Here is a 17,927-nt window from a genome sequence, read left to right as displayed (position 1 = left end):
TCCAAAACGAGTGTCCAAACGGTGAAACCATGTCATATTTTAGGTTATAAGAACTTAATCTACAGGTCAAATCCACTCAGACACAGAACCACCGGTGCGTTTACCTGCATGGCAACGATTCCGCCCTTATTACAGAGGCCTAACACAACTAACAGACAAGTTAAGTGGCGCCATCTAATGGAACTGGCAAGAAATGACACTGAGGCGTTGGGGGTGAACATAGAAAAACGTACCTAGACGCTGCGTGGTCTGTTGTTTGCTATCTGAGGCGATACGCCTGTGTGTCCGCCATATTGGAGAGGTCAAGATCCGGTTCTGAACAAATTCACTTGTATTGAGAGATGAGGAGTCTCTCAGGATTAAATCGATTTTCACCAAATTTTTGTTATAATCCTCAGACGTAGATTAATCTAGGCGCTCTCGGTAGTTTTTATCTCTTTAACAACTGATCCTGCTAATTAGCCGTTCGGACCAGCAGAAATGTATTCAGTCTGTACCTGACATTAAAAACCGAGTTTAGCACTCCGGTAGAAACACAATCTCACACACATCAGCAAATCCATCAGTGTGAATCATTTCTAATTTTAATACACATAACAATAACAAGCATAACAAGCTTAATATAAAACCAGAGGAAAAACAATCACATCAACAGGTTCTCTGTGCCTCACCGACCACACGGCCATATCTACACGTAAACATCACACAAACAATAAGCATCACACAAATCTGAGCGGACATCACTGCGTTCGCTCGATTGTATAATCCTATCCCGCTTTCCGAGAGCAATATTATTGAAATAGTATCATTTTGGACAGTATCTTACTTTAACTGCCGCTCTGTAATGGTACTAAATGCAGTCCAACAGCGATGTTGACCGCCCTAAAATGGCGGCGCCGTTGACGTGCCTGACTGGACCCAACGCAGCATCTAGGTATGTATATCTATGGGGGTGAAGTGCAGAACGGCGCCATCTGCTGGTTGCGATCGGAACATTATGACTCGCCATTCATTTCACCACAGAGAAACTTCTGGTAACGAAAAAATCGCTTAAAGCCGATTCTTTCATGAAACAGTCTTTTTGCGACCATAGAAGCACAGTAGCTACAAATACAATATAACAGAAGAACGTTTGGCTGATCTGTATAACTGTAAAAATCAAAACACAATTAAAGTACAAGTCCCATATTTTGGTAATACCTCATCGAAATCTCGTAGGGTAGCGAATATTTATAGGCAGAACACTTCATTAGAAAGTACTGTTAATATTAAAGCTATGGGTAGAATCTTTTTTTTTTTTTTTTTAAATCTAATTTTAATCTTGTCAGAAAATGCTACGAGCATTGAAACTACATCGGTAGGAGACTTTGGTAGCCAATAGTAATAATATTAACATTAAAGTCTGTTTAATGCACTTGAAGTTGGGCTGTATTAGCATTAAAAACACAACAAAACGTTAGAAAATCTGAGGCTGGATCTCAAATGGCTCCTTTCTCCCTACGTAGTGCGCTAGGTCATGAAATAATGGCTTCTGCACCTAAATGGTGCTTTATGTGTTGAATAGAAAGTCATTTATATTCAGCATTAACTGCACGACCCTCTGTCTCACATTTAGAACACTATGTGGGGGTAGAAGCCATAGTTTCATGACCTATGCAGTGCCCTTTGTAGGGAGTAGGAGCCTTGAGAGCCAACCTCCGACTATGAGCATGCGCAGTAGGAACGCTCAATGGTAGAACTGAACATTATGTAGAATGAAGCAGTTAAAATTCACATTGCTGTAGAAGCTGCACTTCTTATAAAGTGTGCTTACAACCTCATTACACAAAACCCAATATCTTTTGTTCATTTTGCTCAGTGCAAACAACCTATAAACATTAAAGGGCTCATATTCTACAGTTTCCTCCGGGCACTCCGGTTTCCTCCCACGGTCCCACTGACATGCAGTCAGGCCAGTTAGAAATGTTAAATTGCCCCTAGGTGTGAGTGAGTGTGTGACTGTGTATGTCTGTCTGTCTGCCCTGCGAAGGACTGGCGACCTGTCCAGGGTGTATCCTGCCTTCCGCCCAATGACAGCTGGGATAGGCTCCAGCACCCCACCGCGACCCAGGATGATAAGCGGTTTAGATGATGTATGTAAGTATGTATTCTACAATTGTCTCATATTTTATTGTTTCCCCTGAGGTCCACTCATGGCGTTTGTTTGATTTTATTAACCAAATCAGTCTTAATTTTTCAGCTTTACATGGCCGTGACCATTTTGCTTAGAATTAAACAGATTGTCTTTACTGTAAGACTAATACATGCAGATTACATCCGTTCTGATTGGCTGTCTTGTGTTGTGCCTCGTACATAAAGCACTGAAACACTCCTTATAACTTCAGCATAAATAGGCAGAGTTAAACTGCTGTAGGCTGAATTGGCAGATGTTTTTAATGCATTGGTTTTTGTGACATGATTTATGCATTGAAATAAAAATGTGCTTTGATGGGAAATTGTAGATAAATGTACTGACTCTACTGAACTAGGGGTTGTGATGTCACCTCGCAGCATAAAGGGCCTTGGTTCAGTTCCCGGCCGGGTGACCGAGGTCCTTCCTGTGTGGAGTTTGCATGTTCTCCCCGTGTCTGCTTGGGTTTCCTCCGGGTGCTCCGGTTTCCTCCCACAGTCCAAAGACATGCAGTCAGGCCAATTGGACATGCTAAATTGCCCCTAGGTGTGAGTGTGGGTGTGAATGTATATGTCTGTCTGTCTGCTCTGCGATGGACTGGCGACCTGTCCAGGATGTTTCCTGCCTTCTGCCCAATGACCGCTGGAATAGGCTCCTCCCGCGACCCAGAAGGATAAGCGGTTTAGAAAGTGTGTGTGTGTGTGTGTGTGTGTATGATCCCTAAACCACCAGTGAATCAACATGTGTCTTCCAAATGTTTTCATATGTAATGTTGATAATGGTAAAACAGTGTCAAATCTGAAAACAATACTTTTCCATGGAGACTATTTTGCCATGAAACACCCTAAATGCATCCCTCCGCCATGAATGTCTTAAAAAATACATTTTAGGCCAAAACCTACTCAAAACTATTGTAACACACTGTCTCAGACCTTAGGGCAGCATACTCATAACCACTTCATGTAATAGGAGCTTTTAAGGACATTAAACTCTTCAGACGTCTGATTTCTGTCACCACCACTGTGAACAATTCTGATTCTCCAGAATAGAGCATTTACATCAAACCACCCTGAATGACTTCATTTGTGTATTAACCATTAAATTATACAGAAAATGTATACAGAAATTTAACAATGTTTACATACCACATCAAACTCTTTTATTTAAAAGTGTGGAAATTTTGTTATTCCATTATATCGGCCCTTTAATATAGTCAAAATAGCATAGTGCAGCTTGGTGCATCAGAATAAGAGATCAAACACTCTGTCAGTTTGAATTGTGTTTATTATTCTTGAATGCATTGTTTGCACGTAAAAAGACACTTTAATATTGCATCACATTAAAGACATTTTTTGTGGAATGTGCTACTTTGAAACATTCAATGAAGATCGTTTCTTTCCAATTTCATGCTGCAGGAAGATTTTAAGCACTGGACAGCATAGGGTCAGCAGCAGGCACTAAGTTTTATTGACACTGTCAATGTGTAAAAATCAGGCTAAGATAGAATAAATATTCAGCTTCACTTTTGCTATCTGTGACAAATAAAATGTGTAAATGTGCTGTAAATACTGGTGATTTGTATTAAACTAATTAAAAAAGAGAGATTTGGACGAGGCGGATAAAGCTAAATCTGGGACTTTTAAAGGTTTATTATCTATTAGCCACATTTTACTGCATAGTGACAACATAAGTGCCTTCAGCTTAGTGGGCCTCTTTGGTTTAACTGTGAGGAATCATCAAATATACTCACCAAAACCGATAGCACATGTTTATATTACCAGCACATGCAAAACCAGAAATGCTAACAGTGACTCTTCCATAAAACAGCAGCTCAGCCCATCACATTCTGTCAATTCTGCTAGAGCTCAAATAAGCCTGGTGTTGGTAGAAGTTGGCTTTTCACACTGATCTAAGAAAACTGGGTGTCTGGGTCTCATTACTGTTTGAAATAAGGAATTAAATAGATTGAGCTCGTCCTATATCACTGTAAACAAGGCACCTTCAACTGGACAAGATAGAAGTTTGTAGTCTTCTGCTGACCAAAGACCAGTTTAGGCAGTGTCTGTATTAATTTAAGTGATGGGCTGGCCAGAAATGTCATTGACAGTTTTTCCCCCTTTCCCTAAATATGGTCAATCAGCCAAGACATGATTGGTGTGTCTGAAGTTCGCTTCTTTAGTTTTGCACTGGAGCTACGAGGCTAATGTACCTAACAAGTAGTGGAAGCTTAGCCTAAAAGTAAACAAACAGCCTGCCTAAATAATCTCAAGCCTGCCTAAAACCATGTTGAGTTGTTAAGTATTCTCAAATATACTTCTTTACGTGGTTTCTAACATTGAATGGCTTACTGTAGTCTGTAAACATGCAGTTAGCACAACTGCTAAAGCAGTGACTGCTTCCATTACTTGTTAGCTACATTAAGCTCGTAGCTGAGTACAAAATTAAAGAAGTAAACTACAGACACCAAACTGACTGGCTACATTTGGAATAAGGGCAACATAGTTTTTTTATTATTATATTTTTTTATAATTTTTGCCAAACTGTCACATTTAAAAAAAACAGAAACTACCAAAGCTGATCCACAGTCAGATGTTTCCAATTTGAGTAGAGAGAACTGGACCTAGATCAGTGTGAAAGGTCAGTTATACCCAAAAGCAGTTGAAATAGCTTGTGTACTTTGAGGGTTTAAGGAAGGGCTCTATTGGAATCCATCGTAGGCCTCTTGTTCGCCGCGCTGGCTGCAGTATTTGCGGTCGTAGACTAGGCGGGAGCCGCCCATTGGGGTCAAGCCGCTCTGAGAGGGGACTTTATTGGTTCCCATTTGCAGGGACACAGTGGTGGTGTCCATTGGCTCCACACTCATGTTCTTCTCAGTCACCTGCCTCACTGTGCCCAGGGCCGGCATACCAGACTGACCAGAAAGAGAGAGGGAGAGCGAGAGCACCTTGTCTTTTACCGTGAAGGATACGAAGGTACACAGAATATGCTGTAATAAAGCTTCACTTTAAATCACTTTAGACTGCTGTATTCACTGAATATAATTAGTAAACCTGTTGTATTTTTATATAACAATAAAAAGCAAATAAATATGAAATTATCACCAGCACAGCTACTGTTTACTGTCTAGATTATAACTATGTAAATATGTATTGTCCTGGCATTGTCAGGGAGATTTACTTCCCCTGGCGCTTTTTAAAAAGACTATAATCATACATGGTTTCTGGAATTTAATGCCAGACATATCTAAAACACACATTGCTAAATACAAAAAAAAATCAGAAACTGAAAGTATTATTAGGAGAAGGGAATAATGCTGCTTTGGCTGCATTTGATAGAAAATGAATCAACAACACTAATAGACTTAGTTTCAGTTATAATGTATATCGTTCAAAATAAATATGTAGTCTTTATAATAACTATTTTATATATCATTGCTGTCATATCAAATCTTCTTAGTCATTTGAAAACAACTGCTTTTTCCATTGTATGAAAATATCATGATGAATGAACCAATACAAATTGTCCAAAATGATTTAGATACAATTAATTACAACAGAAAATGTTTGCAACCCCATTACCAAAAAAGTTGGAACACTGTGGAAATTGTAAATAAAAACAAAATGCAATGATGTGCAAATCATTTAAACCCTATATTTAATTGAAAATAGTACAAAGACAAATAGCATTATCAAATGCTAAAACTGATTTTATTGTTTAACTGTCCAGGTTGGGACGGGGGCAACAAAAGGCTGGTAAATGTGTGTAATGCTAAAAAACACGTGGTGGTTAATTGGCAACAGGTCAGTAGCATGACTGGGTATAAAAACAGCATCCCAGAGAGGCTGAGCATGGGTGACAGGCACATCTGTGAAGGCACCATTAATGCTGAACGATATATAAGTTTTGGTGACGTATGCTGCCATCCAGACAACGTCTTTTGCAGGGCAGGCCTTGCTTATTTCAGCAAGACAATGCCAAACCATATTCTGCATGTATTACAACAGCATTGCTCCATATTAAAAGAGTCCTGGTGCTAAATTGTCCTGCCTGCAGTCCAGACCTGCCACCACTGAAAACATTTGGCGCATTATGAAATGAAAAATACGACAAATGAGCCCCTGAACTGTTGAGCAGCTGAAATCCTATATCAACAAGAACTGGAAAACATTTTACTTTAAAAACTACAGCGGTGTCTCCTCAGTTCTCAAACACTTACAGAGTGTTGTTAAAAGAAGAGGTGATGAAACACAGTGGTAAACATGACCCTGTCCCAGCTCTTTTGAATGTGTTGTTGGCATCAAATTTAAAATGGGCATATATTTTTCAAAAAAACAATAAAATTTCTCAGTTTCAACATTTGATATGTTGTCTTTGTAGTGTTTTCCTTTAAAAATATGCATTATGCTTAATATGACAAAGGACTTGTTTCTGTCTGATTTTGGAGGTACTGGTGGTTCTATGTTCTCACCATGCTGGCACATTTATTGGTGCCCATCTGGAGGTGGATGCTGTTGCGGTCCACAGGCTTCTCCATGCCCATCTTGGGGTCATAAATGTGCCGTCTTGTGCCATAAGAAGTCATGCCCTTCTGACTGGCGTACTTGTTGGAGCCCATCTGAACATGAAGAAGTTACTGATTAATATGTCCTTCAACTTGGAAGCGCTTGTCATGTGGCCTTTTGATTATGAGCCCATTAAATTTCCATGTTCATTTCAAATGATTTGTTGGATTAACCAGAATGAAATCTTCTACTATAGATTTTTAAGCATAGTATACTTCTCAAATACATTAACATATATATCTCTAATTCCGCTCTACCTAATAAACCTAATTCATTCCTTAAACCAGGCATGTCAAACTGGGGAACTTCCAGGCCAAAGTGCCGTGGAGATTAGCGTTTACCCTCATCTGAGGCTTTGAATTCAGTTCATGAAGGCCTTGTTAATTAGCTGATTAGCTGAATCAGTTGTTTTTAATGAGGCAGTGTGCTGAAGTCTGCATTCTTTTGGCCTCCAAGGACTGGAGCCTGACATGTGCCTTAAACGATGTGAAGTGAAATAAAATTGTGTGCAGTCCTGATATCAAAGAGTATGTGAACAAATTAAGTGAACTCATTTTACCTGATTGAAGGAATATGCACATTATTAAGTAGCTCACACAGAACATGCAGGACCCAGACCGACCTGACTCCGTATGCTATGAAGCTTTTTGGATACCCTGGACAGGACAGGTTCACCCCTGACCACTTACCTGTTGACAGATGATGCTGTCTCCCTCTTTCAGTTTCTCGGGGGTGAACCTCCTCTGCTTCTTGGAGGTATATTTCACCCCGATGTCATATTTAGTGTACAAGCCTTTGGTCTTCGCCTGTGAGGAAAACAAAGCATTCAAAAATGTACTGAGAATTATAGCAGGAGGTGTGCACACAACCTGAGTCGGAAGATTGTAAGCAAATCAAACAATCTGATTGGATAATTGAATCATTGGTCCTGAAATGTGATTAAGTAGTTGATTTTTCTGTCCTGAGGTGTGATTGGATAGTTAAATGTTCCTTCTTGAGCTGTGATTGGGTGGTTGTATTTTCCTTCATGATCTCTAAAGAGCTAGTTGAGTTATCAGTCTAGCAGTCTGGTTGGAGAGTTGAATTATCTGTCCTGCAATCTGATTGGATGAATCGATTCAAGACCTGAGCTGTGAATGGGTAGTTGAATTTTTGTTCTTGGGCTATGAATGGGTAGTTGAATTTTCGTTCTTAAGCTGTGATTGGGCGGTTGACTTTTCGCTCTTGGGCTGTCATTGGGTAGTTGAATTTTCTTCGGGATCTCTGATCGGCTGGTTGAATTATCAATCCTGAAATCTTGTTGGGGAGCTGTGTTATCAGTCCTGCACTCTGTTTGGCTAAATCAGTCAGTCCATAGGCTTGTTAAATTGTCAAGCCTGCAGTCTGAAAGGCCAATTTCATTATCAGTCCTGCCTCCTAACTGGCTATCAATATTCACAGTAATTACAGTTAATAGTTGCTTTTTTTCAAGCAACTTATTTGAGATCAATAGGGCAGCTTCTTTTACAGTCAAGGTGAAGACTTTATTAGGAATAACTTTTCTGAAAGGTCAAACTCACCATTCCAGCGAGTGCGATGAGGGTACACTGCACCTGGGTGTGATTCATATCCTCAAACAAGTCATTGGCCTCAAAGATGTCATGTGGCTTCAGCCCATAGTCGCTAATGGCTCGAATAAAGCTTGTGATGTTCTCCAACTAAGACACAGGGACACAGGAGGGAGGGAGAGGTGTCGTGATTGAAAGAGAGAGAGGGAGACTGATGGATAGGACAATGTTAGGGTCATTTACTTAGTGCAGAATAGTAGAGCACTTTTGAAAGCTTGTATAAATGAGTGCACTGCTTTGAGATGTTTTTAACGTCCTGCATTTTGTTTCTCTTACAAATGCTTTGAATGGTTTTGAAGATTTGGTGGCTAATCAGCAACATTACCAGTCAATCTAACTTAGCAGGGCTGTAGTTTAAACATATTCAAGCAGACTGAGAGCAAAGGAGGTAATTTAATCCATTATTTGACCAAGTGTGATGTTTCTTATTAATGAATCTTGCAGTCTTGATTGGATGTTGTTTTAACTTGTGTAACTATTTGTGCATTAAGTCAGCAAATTTCTCTCCAGGGCCCACATGCATACATAGAGAGATAAGTCAAACAGTGACTTGGAATGTAAATGTGTTGAAGTTTGGGTTGAAATAAGCACTGTAGAATCCAAACAGAGAGAATCAATGAGTAAGAATCTACCTGTAATGTCTGGCAAAAGGAGCCAAACCCATTTAATCCGACCAAATCTCAATTTTGTCCACATCCATTACATTTTATTGCCTTGGGCAGTGCTAACACATACCTCTCACGTAATGTCATCCATGTCTTACATTTTTGTGTTTAAGGCCATATGTTTGGCATGTGTTTGTCAAAGAGATGGCTATGAGGGTTTTCCTTTATTGGCTAAAAGGAAGGACTTGAACATAACCATTCTGAACCTATACTTAGTCAAGACAGATCCATCTATATAATAAATACACCAGTCCTGAGAGATATATAGATGGAATAAATTCTGAACCTATACTTAGTCAAGACAGATCCGTCTATATAATAAATACACCAGTCCTGAGAGATATATAGATGGAATAAATTCCCCCACAGACTGAGCTGTGTACCTTATGCCAGTTGAGGGCCGGCTGGTTGATCCTCGGTACTGATCCTGGCTGAAGTTTGTTGATCAGCCTAGCAGAAACAGGACCATAAAAGCAGAATTGAGCTCCATTCTCTAAAAAAACAGCTATGGAGAGGTCCAAGAAGGACAGGCTGGCCTACAAATGCACTCATATTCCAGTTACATTAGCAAGTTTTCCAATAGCATAGTATTTTTGCAGCCCAGCCTTAAAATTGTGTTGTCATATATAGCAATGTTTGTTTAAAAAACGTACATAGTTTTCCCCTTTACCCCAAACAGTTGATCAGCTAAGACATATTTGGTGTCTAAAGTTTGCTTCTTTAGTTTTGCACTGGAGCTATGAGGCTAATGTAGCTAACAATTAATGGAGGCTCTACTCACCAGTTAGCATTGTGTGCGCTGCTTCCCTCAAACAAAGGCAAGTTGTTAAGTAATCTCATAATGGCTAGCTTATGTTGTCATCTATAAAAATGTTTATTTAAGCAAGTATATTTCATAGCTAAAATGAGCAACAGTCATTATGAAACCCGATTCTTTTTAAAACTAGTATATCATACTGTCAGAAACCCCGTAAACAAGTCTTTCAGCTTGAGGTGGTTTGATTGTGTGATGATTCTGGCATTACAATAAGCAAAATGCTGGACTGACAACTATAAGTTTTCTTTACTTGCTAAACTAAAGCAAACTTCAGACACCAGACTACATGCAGGCTTAGGAGGGAACTGTACAGTTTTGCTCAAGCTTTAATGATAATCGAAGATCCATTTCACAGTTTATTTTATAACAGATAAAGTATAGAGACACAGAAAGTATAGAGATAGTTGCGCATTTCTGCTTGCATACAGTGCATTCAGTCAAGCAAGCACAGAGGTGCTGGCCACTATATGTAGCACAAATTGGGACATAGCCTACGGTCACTCACTCGCAGAGGATGACTCCATCCTTGAGTCCCTCCATGAAGTTGCTAGGGATGACCCTGGCCGGTGACCTCCTGGATCCACTGGCGCAGGGCGTCCTCCATCTGGGGGTCATATTTCTGCACCAGCTATGATCGAAGGGTCAAAGATCAGAGAGAAGAAGAGGAGTACAGGCCATGAGCAGTATATTCTGTGTCAGGTACTGATGTTTGATGATTAGTTCTGGACTACGAACACCACCCTAACTCATTCCAGAGGTATTTGATGGAGCTCCATCATTCTAAAGAACGCAGTTCCACTGCTTCACCAATGCTGGGGGGCTTTATAAACCTCTAGCTCACGCTTGGCATTGGGCATCCCATACTAATGGTGATGCTTTTCTATGGAGATACAAACAGTGTGTGCACAGTTGAATGCCTGAGTCAGCAGCGGGTGCACCTTAAAGTGGCTGAATTCAATCGAATTAGAAGAGGGATCAGGATAATTTTGGATAGATATAATGTACAATAATCAGCTGTCACAAATTGTTAATTTCTAGCTAGGTGTATGAGGGTGGCTATCGCAAAGACGGCATCCTGGAAGCATTGTTGTCAGGGTATTTGGGGTAAAAAAGGTAAGGATTCTCTGGCTGCCAGAGGACCCACAAATTCCACTACTACTGCTAGCAGAAGCTCTCAGAGCAATGATCTGTTTGTTACTTTTAAAAGGACATGTGTCAGCTCATGGCTGTGAAAGCACCATTGCTACATTTAAATATTGTCAGTATATTGGCTGAGGGCTTGTTAGAATGTCTAATCTCCTCACTAAACTAAACAAAAATTTACCACATATAAATAATCAGTTTCAGACTCATTCTGAATGAATTTTGTTGACTTTTAAGAATATTATTGCCAGTCCAGTCCTTAAGGACCCCCCAGTTTTTTGACCTGTTAAGGTACACCCATTGCTGACACAGGCAATCAACTTCGCACTCACAGCTAAAGTAATCTCCAAAGAATAGCATTGCCAATAGAATGGGAAACTCTGGGGCAGCTGCACATTTTAACCATGTCCAATTCCAAATGTCAGCTAGAGGATTATGAAGCTCCCTGACATTGGGCTATGGAGTGATGAAATTGCATTCTCTGAAGTGATGGACCTTCATCCAATACCTCTGGGATGAGTTGGAGTGATCCAGATCTAATCATACAACATCAGTACCCAATCTCACTCATGTTCTTGTGGCTGGATGCAATCAAATGCTCACAGCAATGTTCCAACATCTAGTGTAAAGCCTTCCCAGAAGAGTAGAGGCTTTTACTGCAGCAAAGGGGGACAAGCTCCCTTTTTTAAATTTCAGAAGAAAGTCGAATGAAGAGGAACTCTCTTTCTGTCCCTCTCAGCCGCACACTCAGATACACACTTCTCTTACCTTATTCCTGACGTCAGCGGACAGTCCGAAGGTGGGTCCTTTGCTGAACTGAGTGCTCATGGTGTCTGCTGTAGAGTTGAGCTGTGTGGTCACTCCTGTAGTAGCCTCTCACTCTGGAGCTGAAGCTCAGCAGTGGTTACCTCTTGTACACTCACTCTTTTAAAACACGCCACACTCCGGGTGGCATACCTCACTGTTTCTGATTGGCTGGGGGCCGGATGGTCTGGTCAATCAGAGAGAAGACGCTCTGTTAGTGCTGCAGTTAATGTGGCATCAGTTTGGCTGGATTAGATTTAGAAACTGATCTGTAAATTGATAAGAGTAACTCATTTACTACATAATTATCATTACATTTATAGTGACTTCTTTACTGTTTTGTGCTTCCTTTCACTGATTGGTTGTTAAATTTCAGTCACTCTGGTGCAATTTTATTTTTTTATTAGTCTAATTATTTTTTTGAGTTTATTGGATTAAAGGGAAGAAACTGTTTTCTACAGTAATTAATTTTCTACAGAATCATCATTGCATTTTTAATTGCCATATCTTTTCACACTTCATCTTTACGTGTTTGCGTTTACTAATGTGTTTTGAATTACAGCCATTTTGGTAAGATTTATCTTACTTGTTTACATTTTTCAAAATGTTTTTTAAAAAATATATAGGTGCTGTTGGAGCAAAACCTTCTGTCTCCAATTTCTGTCTTTTTTTTTTCTTTTTAACACAATTTAAAAAAAAATAGAAATGGTCCAAAATATTGTTTTATTAACTACTGTTATGAGTTAAGAACCTTTTTTCCTTTTTATATAAATTTGCCCTAGTTGTACAACCGATACTCAATCATGGTAAAGAACCATTTAACCATGTAAAAACATTTAAGCATTCAAGTGGTTTTCTGAGTTGACCTGATTCTGAATATAATCACTGCTTGTGAACCAGCAAAGAACCCCCTTTTTTGGGTGTAGAGGGACCACTTTTGGTCCTCTAAGGAACTTTTCTTTGGGTGGTTCTTTAAAGGACCATTTTTGTAAATGAGATATAAAGATTTTTTAAAAAAGTTTAAAGAACCTCCACATAGAGTAAATGTGTTAGGAAGAAGCCTAAATTGGTACAGAACATTTACGGTATGTGAAAGTTCTTTAAAACTTTGAAAGGTTCTTCACACCCTCACCCACTCTTCATGCAGGTTTGGTTCTTCAGGGAACCAAAAGTAGTTTCTCTATGGGATCACTCATAGAACGTTTAACCCTTAAAGGACTAAGCCTAGAAGTGGCCATCTGGACATATCTTGTTATATTTAACTGTAAAGTAGCACTTTACAGTAAACTATTTAGGTGTTTTGAAGACAAATCAGGAAGCTAGTAATCTACATTTAGTGCTGTATTTCAGCACTGTGAACTGTACGACACCCAATGGCTAGTTGTCTGTCTGACAAATGGATGAACTGATGAGAACCAGTAAGTCATTATCTCTACATGACTATGACTTATTTGCATGGTATAATTATCATTGAGAGGGAGAGAAAGTTCAGTTCAGTTTAGTTCAGTTCAGTTCAGAATACTTTATTAGTCCCAAAAAGGGCAATTCATTTGCAGCTTTCTCGTCCATACACACGACTGTACATATACATATAAACACACACATACATACTTTAAAAAAAAAGAGACAGAGTGAGAGAGGAAGAGAGAGAGAGAGAGAGAGAGAGAGAGAGAGAGAGGAGATGGAATGTTAGTGCTTTATTTGGTAATGATGATGGTGCCTGTCAGAGAGAGAGTGAGAGATGTGTTTGGGTCAGTGTCAGTGTAGATGGAGAGCTTCTAAAAAGAGAGTGAACTGAGGGAGATGCTGGATGTGAGATTCTTCTAAGAGTTCCTCTGTAGACTACAGAGACATACTTCTCAAAAATCACACAGGAGCCTTAACAACTAAATATAATATCTTTTTTTCAGTATCTAGTGTGTCTACTCTTTACCTTTATAACAGCTTCCACACTTTTCAGCAGTCTTGCTTTCAGTTTTTCAGAAACGGGCAGGAATGTTTTTCCACACCTTCAGTCTTAGTAGTTGGTTGCATTTTGTGCTTCTCAAAAATCAAGTAATTCCAAAGACATTGAGGTTTGGACTCTGAGGTGGTCTATTGTTTTGACAACACCAGCAGCCTCTTTGTTTGATTTATAGATGTTCTTCTTTTTTTGTCGATTTTATTTTCTCAGTAAGACCTTCTTGACAGCTACACATCCTTTCAGACTCATAGTGTTGAGTTGTCTTCTCACAGTGGAAGGATGGACAGAAACACCTGTGGATTTATTCAGATCTGAAGCAAGAGTGGAGCTCGATGTTCTGCTCTCTCTCAAAGACAAAAATTCTGTCTTTAAGTTCTGTTTATCTGACAGGGACAGATTTGGTGGTTTACCAGGTCTTACGTGATTGTTAGGAGTCCCATTTTCTGTGTATCTTTTAATACACAACTTCTGTGTTTTCTCTTATTTTCCTTTGACTTTCCACTTCGTAATCTCATTGGCCACTTCTTTGGAAACTGCTACCATGTAAGTGCACCTTGTCTATATGATTACAGACTGCAGCCCATCTGTTGCTGCACAATTAAAAACCCCACTGCTAACCTGTCCGTTATTGGAAGTAGACCACCATATGACCACCGCTGACCAGGTATTATTTAGGTGGTGCACCATTCTCAGCGCTGTAGTAACACTAACAGTGTAGTATCATGGTTGTCTGACTGGTGTTGTTATGAGTGTATCATGCACAGATGCACTAAAATATATTACACACTCTAATGACATACAACACATTGTGCCACATGACCCAAGTAACCCACATTTCATGCACGCTTATGAAAAGATACAGAGTGACACATCTGAAAGAATAGATAATGCATTTACCATTTCCCTATTAAGAGAAGGTGGGTGAAATGGTAAAACATCCAGAAACCTGCATCTTAAACTGCCCTCCTAATACCATATCCTCTACAGCCTTTCCATGCTTTTAAACCTACACTGTATGGCCAAAAGTATGTGGACGTCCCTCCTAATTACTGAGTTCAGGTGTTTCAGCTACACCCATTGCTAACAGGTTTATAAAATCAAAGTATATAGCCTTGCACTCTCCACAGAGAGACATTGGCAGTAGAATGGGTCATGCTGAAGAACTTAGTGATTTTAAACATAGTGCTGTCAGAGGATGTTGTGTTTGCCACAAGTCAGTTTATGCAATTTCTGCCTTGCTAGATCTGCCCCGGTCAAATGTAAGTGGTTTTATTGTGAAATAGAAGCATCTAGGAGCAACACCAGCTCAGCCACAAAGCAGTAAACCATGTAAAGTCGCGGAGCAGAGGGGCCAAAAGTGCGTAAAAATCCTCTGTTCCATCACCTACTACAGGGTTCCAAACTGCCAAGAACTGTGCATCAGGAGCTTCATGAAAAGGGTTTCTGTCAGGGGGGGGGGCTGCTGCACACAAGCCTAAGATCACTATGTGCAATGCCAGGGGTTGGCTGGAGTGGAGTAAAGCATGCTGCCCCTGGTCTCTGGAGCAGAAGAAACGTGTTCTCTGGAGTGATAAATCACACTTTACTATTTGGCAGTCTGATGGTTGAATCTGAGTTTTTTTGTGGTTTGGGTTCGACCCCTTAGCTCCAGTGAGGGGTAATGTTAATACTACAGCATACAAAGACATTTAAAACAATCATGTACTTCCAACTTTATGGCATTTTGGTGAAGGCCCTTTCCTGTTTCAGTATGACTGTGCTCCTGTGCACAAAGCAAGGTCTATAAAGACATGATATGAGGAGTTTGGTGTGAAGGATCTCCAGTGGCCTGAATAGAGCCCTGACCTTAACCCCACTGAATACCTTTGGGATAAAGTACAACATTGATTGTGAGTCAGGCCTTTTTGTGTCTGACCTCACAAATGATCTTTTGGCTGAATGAACAGAAAATCCCACAGACACACTCTAAAATCTTATGGAAAGCTTCCCAGTAGAGTGGAGGCTGTTATAGCCACAAAGAGGGGGCAACTCCATATTAAAACTCATAGTTTTGGAATGGGATGACTAAAAAGCTCATCTATGTGCAACGGTCAGGGATTCACATACTTCAGGCTACATAGCGCATATACATCAGCACCTGCTAATATTAATTTTATAATATTAATATTAATACCTATTAAAATAAAATATAACATTAATATAGAAGTTGAAGACCAGCAGCCTAATCAGACTAAACAAATGTGATGTCTGTGATTCCAATGTTGAAAAAAAAAGAGTATAAGCAAGCAAGGTATTCATGGTCATGGTACTGTTTTGACTTTTATTAATCCCAGTTAATCACCCATATATCAAATATACTTCAAAACACTGCAGAGATACGAGCCTGTTTATTGCCTTATAAAGCTCTGTCCCAAATACTGTCCTACGCTTTATAATTGGCCTTAAAATCCACACTTTAGTGATGTCAGCAGTGTGCAGACCTGAAGGGCAATAGACCTCGATGATGCTTGGTTTAAACATGTGCTTTCGGGACAGACTCATGTGATGTGCAGGTTCTCCACATGCCACATGTGGTGAATTGGTCATATTCTTTTTTCGGATTACCTATAGAACTGCAGTGGAACTCCACGGCATCTATCAACATAAGAAATGAGGTTTGTTAGGCTCTACAAATGATTATTTTTACATGGTTATTATGTATTTTGTCTTTTTCCATCCAAATGAGAAAATCACTGAAAGTAGAGTGCCTATATGACCACTAGGTGGAGAAAGTCAACAAGCCTTCCAGCATCCTCGCGCTAGTATACATCACTGTTGCATTTGGTTTATAAAATACAAACATATCATAAATACAACCATATCCACAAAGTAACTGTAGTGTATGTCAGCAGTAAAAGTAGTGTAATAACAGGTAGTGTAAGTTGTTTATTCTAAAATCCTTTAATACAACAATGTCTTTTTCACAACTCCAAATTCTCATTTTATTGAACTTTCTATAGTTCTGAGCTTGTTTGCATACTTCCCTTAATAGTTTTATTATAAAATAAACCTAGCTGTGTTTCCTTCTTGTGAAGCTATTAGGATTATGAGAATTTGCATGGCTGTCCATCTTCCAGGCCTGTGTTTTGTATAAACCTATGGTTAATTTGTTGCTCTGGGTATAGGTGGGCAGTACTCACAGCACAGACCAGCAAGCAGGCAGGCTAGTCTGGTTCTGGTTTAGCTGGTCATCCCATAGTTTTTGAGTCAGTTTTAAAAGTGGAAATGGATGAGCAGTCACAAATGTGCTGGGGAAAGGAGTTCCAAAGCTTAGCTTAGGCCATAGAACTAAAGGACCTGCTACCCCAAAAAGACAGTCTAGTTTGGGGATAAAACCAACAGATTAGTGCAAGAAGACCTGAGTTTGCGCGAAGGGATGTACAAATGATAAAGCTGAGCTAAATATGTTGGGGCTAGTCCATGTAGCTCCTTAAAAAAATGAGAAGTATCTTGTATAGAATACATGAAGTAATGGGTAGCCAATGTAACTGGTGTAAGAGTTACTGGTGTAAGTGATATGCTCTACAGGATATTATCGCTATATCCATGTCTATTTAAGGTATCTGCAGTGAGACCAGTAAAAATAGAGCTACAGTATTGAAGTTGAGAAGTGATAATAGTATGAACCAGTGTTTCAGCATCTTTTTAGTATGTTCATATGTTCTCTTCAACTCAAGTACACTCAAGTATCTTTACTCAGCTCTGTTTTAGGCCTTCATATTGAATGACTAATTCCTTTTTGGGTTCTGTTCTGTCAGTTCAGCACTTGGACTGCCTTGCTGTACCTCACACTTCTCACTTTGGAGCTTTGCCATTTAGTTTTAGACCAAAAGGATGCCAAAAAGATAGATAGATTCTAAAAAAAACTTCATTTCTTATGATGATAGACATTAAGACTTTCCACAGTATTTCTTTACTAAGTTACTTAGTACTTCAGGAGATTTTTTGAGCTGATGGGTTTTTGATCTGATATAAGGAACATACAACACTTTGATCAGTGCTACTCTGTGGAAAAAAGTCTCATCATAATGTTTTAAATTTGTTTGATTCTGTTGGTTGTTAATCATTCTGAAGCTCTTCATAAGATATCCAAATTATATTTAAAAAATAATTGGGTACAATATCTCTTTGTGACTAAAAATGGATGAGGGATTCAC

At 39.4% G+C, this 17,927-nt stretch overlaps 1 protein-coding gene across 1 annotated transcript; it reads right to left on the bottom strand.

Moving 5' to 3' along the window:
- Positions 1 to 3,463: 3,463 nt before the first annotated feature.
- cnn1a (calponin 1, basic, smooth muscle, a) lies at positions 3,464 to 11,853 on the bottom strand. The gene is given in 8 exon segments (XM_036564864.1): positions 3,464 to 5,081; positions 6,639 to 6,785; positions 7,422 to 7,538; positions 8,292 to 8,429; positions 9,388 to 9,454; positions 10,327 to 10,382; positions 10,384 to 10,449; positions 11,733 to 11,853. Coding segments are annotated over 8 exon segments (864 nt in total). The 5' UTR covers positions 11,793 to 11,853; the 3' UTR covers positions 3,464 to 4,868.
- Between the last annotated feature and the right edge of the window lie 6,074 nt (positions 11,854 to 17,927).

Source organism: Colossoma macropomum, unplaced genomic scaffold, assembly GCF_904425465.1.
Source record: "Colossoma macropomum unplaced genomic scaffold, Colossoma_macropomum, whole genome shotgun sequence".
In the NCBI taxonomy this organism is placed as follows: domain Eukaryota; kingdom Metazoa; phylum Chordata; class Actinopteri; order Characiformes; family Serrasalmidae; genus Colossoma; species Colossoma macropomum.
Note: the sequence above shows the minus strand (reverse complement) of the source record. Positions and strands in the feature narration are given on the sequence as shown.